The sequence below is a fragment of the Eurypyga helias genome, unplaced genomic scaffold, assembly GCF_000690775.1.
Source record: "Eurypyga helias isolate BGI_N326 unplaced genomic scaffold, ASM69077v1 scaffold26667, whole genome shotgun sequence".
Lineage (NCBI taxonomy): Eukaryota > Metazoa > Chordata > Aves > Eurypygiformes > Eurypygidae > Eurypyga > Eurypyga helias.
In genome coordinates, this window is record NW_010262796.1 from 1 (window position 1) to 8,761 (window position 8,761).

Genomic DNA, 8,761 nt, shown 5'->3' on the forward strand with positions numbered 1-8,761 from the left:
ACTGGGCTGAGTCCTGGGCAAGACATGAGCCCGTCACCCCACGCAGAGGCAGCTGTTTCCGACGTCAGTCGGTCTGTTGGCTTCCTTTTTCCCAGTGAAGATCCATAGATGCTTTCCCTCCCCATGCGAAGGCTGAAGTGGCAGAAACACATGAACATGGTGCCTACTGCTCTCCCACAGGTTGTGGCTGTGTACGGGACCCTCTCAGATTTGCTGTCTGTGGCCAGTAACAAGCTTGGAATAAAAGCCACCAGTGTCTACAATGGAAAAGGCGGACTCATTGATGATATTGCCTTGATTAGGTAAGGCTTATCCAGTAAATGTCAAATCATGGATGTTGATTAAGAGATCATGAGCCTTTTAATCCGCTGACCTCAATCAATAACTAGTGCCTTCCTTAAGAGCATATCACCATTTCCAGACAGTGTGCCCAAAGGTGCTTTCGTGCCTGAAGCAAAAACAACACTGTTGTTTGTGCTTCAAAGCATTTCTGTCCTGATGACTCAGTTGATCCGAGCTGCGTTTTATGCCTTTTGCATCCTCCTGCGTTGGTTCACGGTGCAGCATACGAGGAAAATCCCACTTGGATGAGTTTTTTTTGAAGAGGAGGCAAATGCCAGCGCTGCTTTAACCTCTCAGAGTGGGGAAGAAAGCAAGTGTTTTGTAAAACTCAGCCGGTTGAGTAGCAGAAGCGGTCCCTACCTGGTTGATACAGATAACGTCTCTGGTGAAGTCACTCATGTTACAGCCCACTGGAACCTGCAAAATTAAGATAAAAATCATACTGAAGTTCTGACTAATGGCAGCTGATTATCATTTACCTGAAACTAATCAGGAGGGGGTCCCACTGTCACTTACATAAACAAAAACTTAGGATTAATCTCTGGTTTTTTTCTCCCCCTGCCCCCTCCCCTTGCAGGGACGATGATGTTTTGTTTGTCTGTGAAGGGGAACCATTCATTGGTGAGTCTGTAATTCTTATATTTAACCTTCTGTTTAACGTAAAGAGCTTTTTGGTTTGCTTTAGTCTAAATTCTTATTTTCTGGGGGTGTCTTTCTCATGTGTGTAGATCCTCAGGCTGACGGGAGACCTCATGAAGAACTCACAGGGTCACACACAGATTGGTTAACGCTCAACGTTGGAGGCCGATACTTCACCACTACACGGTAAAACTGCCACCAGTTGGTTTTGTTCTTCAAGGACTTGGCTTTGCTCAGGTCGGTACAGCAGCTGGTGGTGTGCGTTCAGGTCGTGAGGCTTCGGATACTCAGAACTAGAAAAATAACTTACTGTGGAGTAGGAGGTCTTTGATTTCTGCCACTGCTTATTACTTGCTACCATGATTTTGCAACAAATTAATTCATAACCAGTTTACGTGTGAAGTAAAACTGGTGAAAGGCCTGAGCAGGCCTGGATTTATCCTTGGAATATTTCAGTTAGCTCAGAGGTTTGCACTTGAGATACGTTTGTGATAGCTCAGGTCAGAAACGTTATTTTGTTAGCACGCTCTACGGGTCGAGTGCGGTAGCTGCCGGGATGCCCGTCGCCCACCCGGGGCCGAAGTACCCTCCAACCAGCACGGTTGTCTCCTGAGGAAAACATTCCACGTAAAAATAAACTTGCGCTGCCTTTGTTTCCTAGGAGCACTTTGGTTAACAAGGAACCTGACAGCATGTTGGCCCACATGTTTAAAGATAAAGGTTGGTATATTGAAACACTTTCTTTTTTATGCTGCCAAATTATCAAAGTAGGGAAAAGGCACCGTCAGGCCGAGACTCGTTGGTGGGTGGCAGCACAGCCGGGCCTACGATTGTTGTCCTTAGGGTGGTTTATTTCTCCGTCACCCACGGAATGCTTATCGCCTCACAAACTGGAAGTGTGACTTCACACCCACCGTTAATATTCTGGGGTCTTGGTTTAGTGGATTTTAGTTTTTCGTGGCGGCGTGCTCAGTTCTGCCAACGGGCAAACGCTGTACGAGCTGCCTGGAGAGGTGAAACGCTTCCATGTGGACAGGAGGTTAATGCCACGGAGATTCTTGGCTGTTTGATAAAATGTTTTGGCTGTTTATAATGGGAGTGAGTTCATTTTAAGGTGACTTATCCCCCCAACCTTCTTATTTTCCTTCCTTTTCTCTAAGAAATGCCCTTCCAAGTGGAATGTTTGTAGTCCCCTGCCCTTTGGTAGTAGCAACCTGACACTGAAGCAAATGCTCTTAACGTATCAAATTTAATTATATATATATGTTGTGGAAACAGATGCTTGGGGAAATAAGCAAGATCATAGAGGAGCATTCCTAATTGACCGCAGCCCAGAGTATTTTGAGCCAATTTTGAACTATTTGCGTCACGGACAGCTCATTGTAAATGATGGCATTAATTTGCTAGGTAGGTATTACCCCTATGACATCTCCTGAATTGTTACTCTTTAGAAGTTAAACTTTGCCCTCAGGTAAACATGATCACATCCGCGGGACTTTTGTGTGCTCACCTGAATAGCTGGGATCTTTCTTTGGGTGATTTATTCTCCGGCACTGCAATCCCACAGGCTTGGTTTCCTGGGGATAGAATGTTTAAACTTCTCTCAAAAGCATTAAAAAGTCATCACGCTGGGTTAATACGGGGCTGTAATTCTGAGTTTGACATCTTTAACCTCCTGCTGGTGCTGGAAACATCCGTTCTGAGTTACCTTTTCCTTGGAGGTGCAAGCAGGCTCGCTTTCCTTCCCCCCAGTTGCCTCTGGTGTAACGAATGTGCTTGTCGGTCTGAGTTCTTCGAGACTCCTTAAACGTCAGTGAGTGATCTGTTCATCTCTGTCAGTGTAGCTGAAATATATGGGAGGTGTAACACGTAGTGAAAGTAGATGGAATAGATGCTCCTCCAAGAGTAAGGATGGATTAACCCAAATTTTTGGCGTGTTCTTGGCGTGGCTGTGCCCTGCCTCCTCCAGTAAGGGAAGAAGAGTGCTTTAGTGCTGGTTATGGGTACCCCGGCTGGGATTAAAGCAGGAGAGCTTTGTTGTTTAACCCCTCGCTGTAAATAACAACTGCTGCTTTTTTCTGTTAGGTGTTTTGGAAGAAGCCAGGTTTTTTGGTATTGACTCACTAATTGAACATCTAGAAACAGCTATTAAGGTAACTTCTTGTCTTTAATACCTGAGCACACGTCCTGTTCTTTCATTAGTCCTGTCCGTATTAGCTTTTAAGCAACTCTCTCAACAGAATTCCCAGCCAGCTGAGGATCATTCTCCTATATCTCGGAAGGAGTTTGTCCGATTACTGCTGGCAACCCCAACCAAGTCTGAGCTGCGATGTCAGGTGCGAAAACGCAGTCGTTGACCTGTGATGTGGGGGTGAAAGATCCTGCAGCATCACGTGCCGGCATTCCCTGCCCCTGCTTTTTAACCGAGGCTTGATTCCAACATGAAATCCATGTTTGTTGGCTTGTTTTCAGGGTCTCAATTTCAGTGGAGCAGATCTTTCACGTCTAGATCTCCGATACATAAACTTCAAGATGGCCAACCTAAGCCGCTGCAACCTGGCACACGCCAACCTGTGCTGCGCCAATCTGGAAAGGGCTGACCTGTCCGGAGCAGTGCTTGACGTAAGAACTGTCCCATCGTGGGCAGGCGGGGCTGTCCGTTAAGGGAAGAGGAATTGGAACAAGTGGATACGTGTAAATCATGTCGTTCCTCAGTATTTTCTGTAATTGGTCTAGTTAGATCACTTCTAAAGCTTTTTGAAGCTAACTTGAGTTTAAAAAATGGAAAAAAAAAAAAAGGGCAGTGGGTGAGAATTACGGGTCTTCCTCATGACAGAGAAGTAATTGTATTGCAAGTGCTCAGACTCCCTCACAGTAACAGATTCTGTCTGAAACAGAAATGAAAGCTAAACTGGCTGTTTTCAGTACCGTTCATCCCCGCGCTGCTACGCGTCTCGCTGACGTGTCTGTCTCTGTCAGTGTGCAAACCTGCAGGGGGTAAAGATGCTGTGTTCCAACGCAGAAGGAGCATCTCTCAAAGGGTGCAATTTTGAAGATCCCTCGGGCCTTAAAGCTAATCTGGAAGGTAAGAAGTTTCTGCCTGTTGGATAGTCTGTGGAAACTGAACCACGTGTTGGCACGGGAAAGGTTTAGCTGTGGTTTTCATGAGAAGAGGCCACAAATACTGGTCTGTGTGACCACGTAATCGTTAAATTCCAAGTTCTACCTTGACTTCTATCCACGTACCTGGCTCTGAGGAAGCCCCATGCTGGAGCTACTGTGTTTCTGGCTGTTCTTCCTCATACACCCACTCTTTTTGTGTTTTAGGTGCTAACTTGAAAGGTGTTGACATGGAGGGCAGTCAGATGACAGGAATTAATCTGAGAGTTGCGACGCTGAAGAATGCAAAACTAAAAAACTGTAATCTTAGAGGAGCAACTTTGGCAGGAACTGATTTGGAAGTGAGTTGGGATTGATTTTATTTACTCACTAGTCAACTGGTAACGTTCTGGGGATTGCTGGCTTTCGGCTGAGTTCTCCAGCTTCAAACTAGACAGTGAATCGGTCTTGTTTTCAGCCCGGGTGAGCCTGAAGTCTTGGATTTGCCAGCACCTCAGAGCCACGGGAATGGCTTAGAGCAGCTCTCAAGTGATGCTGAACCTGAGTGTGACATCCTGCCGTCACTGGAAAACTGAGGGGAAATGCCTGAGTGCTTGGGTGGGTGGATTTTTGTCCTGGGACATCACGTGTAGTGTAGTGATGGGATCCTACCTGCCCAGTGGCACGTGGCACGCTGCTCTCTGCCAGGGGGACGAGCCGGCTCCCTTGGCAGGCTGCGTACAGGGCTCTTCTCCCTCCAGCACCGGGGAAAGGCGTTGCGTCTTGTGGGGTCGCAAGAGCTGGCTTTTTTCTGGCTTTGCTCGGCAAGCGTTAGTAACTGCTGGAGGGGGTTGGAGACCGAGTGCCAGTCTGACAGCTTGAAACCAAACCCAGCTGTCAGTGTGAAAAGGAACTGCTCCTACAAGGAGTAACCAGAACTCAGGACTAGAGGGACAGACCCAGGCTCACTCTGAAATTCATGAGGTGTAGGTGGCTTCTGTGTACAAGTTGAAAGCTTTAACTACAAAGTTCTGGGTACATTCAGTTAACATTTATTTTTCTTTTACCCTTCAGAACTGTGATCTCTCAGGTTGTGACCTCCAAGAAGCGAATTTGAGGGGATCTAATGTCAAAGGCGCCATCTTTGAAGAGATGCTGACACCTCTGCACATGTCTCAGAGCGTCAGATAGGGAAGAGAACATGCCGAAGAGGAAGGAAGCGAAGCATTCCTTGCCACTTTCTTCACCTCCTCCCCTGACTAAGTTAGCGGTAACGGTTAGGAGACAGCTTGCATCTGCAGTAGTGCCGGATGTCCGGACTCCTGGATCCCTTCTAGGGGAGGGAGCTGTTTGAGGTAGAAGCAGACCCTGCTGCTACCTCCGTGAGCAGCGGGGAAGCAGGCTGGTGCTAGAACCAGAACGTGTGGCCAGCTGGGGGGAGGTTAAATAGATTCATTGTTTAGCATCACCTCGCTCTGGAATGCATTTTAATTAATTTATAGAGCACAATATATGCAATTCTATTTATTAAATCTGTAGCCGCAGTATCAGTAGGAAACGTTATTCATGTAGCGTAGCACCACAGGGCAGGTTTACAGTTAGACCAGTGTATTTAGAGGTCGTTTCTTCGTTCACGCAGTGGATTAAATGACGGATGTGGTCTAGGCCATGTCTGCAGGGTGTTTTCAGGTACTCTTCTGGGTAAGACCCGTAGTTAGCTGTCATCACAGGTGAGAGACTGCCTTGGAGTGGTTTGAATGCAGGCACAGAACAGCTTTATCGACTTGTGATAGTTGAAGCGGAAGCTGCTTCCGCGGAAGGGATCTGCACGCACAGCGCTAACTCCAGCAGCCAAGCGGCTTACGGAATCCTTTCCCACTTCATGTGAAGTTGCACTATCACTCACAGCTGGTAGGAAAAACTCTCGTTTTCCAGTGCCCTAACCGCTCCAACTGGAGTACCTGTGGATGCTTCGTTTGTTGCGGGGAGTTAAACACATGTAGGAAAAGACAATGCTGTCACCAAAGCAGAGACAGGCACTGGGGCCACAGCACCCGCTGTGACCCGTCACCGCTCCTGTACGTGAATCGGTGGCGCCCGGTTCCCCTCAGTGGACTATGCAACTACTCTCCCACAGGATCCTTGAATCCATGGGCATGATCCTTTTCCCACTCAGACCCTGGTATTTCCCACTCAGACCCTTTCCACAGCTGCTTAGCTGCGAGCTGGGAGGGAGCTCCGCGCCTTCCGCAGCGCGGGAAGCCTCGCCGCACCTCCTCAGGTGGGGGAGCGCTTCACGGAATGAGCCGTTCCCGCTGCAGTGTGGATCTAGTCCGCAGCTCACAAAACACTGTATACGCAATCCAAAAGCACATGAACTATACCAAAACAAAAGGTGCACCGAGAGCTCTTACCTCAGGCGCTGATTTAAATCCCCCGAGGTTAAACCCAAGCGTGAGTCTAAGGAAACGGGGCTGTGCCTGGGTCAAGAACCGATGTATCCTAAAGCTTAGGGAATGTGACACTCGGCGGTTTAGCTCCACAGTTCTCGGGGTTGCCTCTTCCTCTCCGTGCAGATTTCCAGGCACCTCGTTGCAGTAGTTGTTAGGGAAATGCTGCTTTGCCACCACTCTAGGAAGATGAGTTCAGGACCCGTACAGGATTGGAGGCGGGGAGGGAGGGAAGTGCAGGATTCTCCCTTATTTTCAAGTTGGGTTGACTCGCATGGCATGAACTTCCAGGACTCCAAATCCCACAGCCATGTGGTTCAGAAGTGGGATTTTCTTATCCTCCAGATTCCCAGGCCTCGCTGTGGCTCTGGGACAACACTGTAGCCACAGGTAATACACCCAGAGAGCCGGGGTGGTATTCCAGCGTGGTTTTGGAGTCCTTTCTCCCCCCTCACCGCGTTCACGGAGAGTGATGCACGTGTTGCAGTAGAAGCAGATTCCTAGGGCTGGAGAAATAAATGAATTATTTTTCTTTTATCGTATTTTGTAGCTGGCAGAAGCAAAATATTGTATGGAAAAACTCTATTTTTCATAATTACTGTGTGTAAGTCTGTCTGAACCGTCATGGAAGCACTGTGTTTTGAGTAGTCACAGCACGTGGCGTCAGTCGCTCACAGATGAACCTGAGGTACCTCTTCCGTTGCGACGGAGCTGGATGAGTAGCCCGCAGCGGCCTGTTCAGAAACGGCAGGTTCCAGCCTAATTGAAACTGCATTAATAAAAGCGTTAAATTATAAAAGCCTCTTGATTGTTTTTTTTAATTAAGACAACCTCAATCCTGTCTGACAGCAAGTTAGAAGAGCTGTTGGGAGCTCCTGGTACATGGGCTTCAAAATTCTGCAGCGCAGGTTGGTTTTGCCCTTGGTGGCAGCGGGACTGGCCCCCCAGCCTGGGTCTGTAGGCACGCAGCGCTCTGCAAAGTAGGAACTGCCCCCGCCTGAGCGCTGACTTCACCAGCAGACTGAGTTTCGACCTCCTGACTTCTGCTCCGGCGATTTGCACGTGAAGCTCACCCGCCAAAGGGCAGTGGGGATGGCTGCGGCGCTTCCGCACCCCGCTGAGAACTTCCGCGGGGTTTGCCACTTGGTGTTGATCCGCAACGCTTGGCTGCTGCTCCTTGGTCCCACCCTTTGTATCCGCTTAATGAAACGGTTGAGTGGTGCGGGTACGAGCGCCACGGGAAACACTCCACACTGGAGATGACCATCGAACCACACAGCCGGCTCAACTTCCTCAATAAGGAAGAGCCGAAGCACAGGAAAAACCCCATCATCCCCTTGGCTTTGGTCTATAAAGTGCGCGCGGTCGAATACATAAAGTCTAACAAACTGCCAGACAGTGGCAAGTACAGCCGTCGGCATCGCGGAGCGTTGGGAGAGCACAGCGGGAAAAACTAGTTCCTTCCTCAGCTTCCCGCCTCCAGTACGGTTCTGAGTTAGGAATGCTGTCTGAACAGCCGAAGGGACTCAATAGGGTAGGCTATCCTTTTCCAACACTTCCGATAAAGGAGACGTCTGGGCTCTTGGAATGGGAATCCACAAACCCAGGTTTTCCCGACGTGTCCTAGACTTCCCTGTAGGTACTTAACAGCATTGGCAGGCATTGGGATTTCTGTCCCTGAACCAGAAAAATCAGCGCATCCAAAGGTCTGGGAGCAGTTCCAGGCTGCATCAACCCACCTCCAGCGTCTGACAGAGCCCTGTGGGAAAACCCAGCTTCGCGCTCGGAGCTTGGAGCACAAAGCGGGCACCGGCTGACCAGCCCAGCGCGCCCCGGGACCAGCCTTCCCTCCGGGTCCTGCCAGAACTGGGGAGGGCTGTTGGGTTGATACACGGGCCCGTAGTAACTATGGGGGTGGGCAAACAAAATCCGCTGCCAACCTTCTTTTTAACCTCCCGACTCCTTCACGCAGCTTAGGGCTGCCGGCACCAGCTCGCCGGCCGGCGGTCCCTGCCCTCGCCGACACCCCCGAGGGCCCAACTGGGGGCCCCTGACCTCGCTGACACCCCCGAGGGCCCAACCTGCTGGAAGGAAGGCGTTAGGCCCAGCTTCAAACGGGGGGGTTGTGCAAGCAGCAATTACGAGGCTCTTTAATTGCCATCCCTCAGGAGGAGCATAATCTGTTCCAGCAACCTACAGTTTTGCGAGGCTCATCGGGGAAGGAAGGAGTC

At 49.5% G+C, this 8,761-nt stretch overlaps 1 protein-coding gene across 1 annotated transcript; it reads left to right on the top strand.

Moving 5' to 3' along the window:
* Window positions 1-180: 180 nt before the first annotated feature.
* On the top strand, window positions 181-5,366 carry KCTD9 (potassium channel tetramerization domain containing 9; the record flags this gene model as incomplete). The annotated part of the gene is made up of 11 exons (XM_010155853.1): window positions 181-302; window positions 920-963; window positions 1,071-1,167; window positions 1,643-1,701; window positions 2,260-2,388; window positions 3,067-3,134; window positions 3,222-3,317; window positions 3,454-3,603; window positions 3,961-4,066; window positions 4,309-4,442; window positions 5,155-5,366. Coding segments are annotated over 11 exons (1,122 nt in total), but the record flags the coding sequence as incomplete, so codon positions are not given.
* Window positions 5,367-8,761: the final 3,395 nt, after the last annotated feature.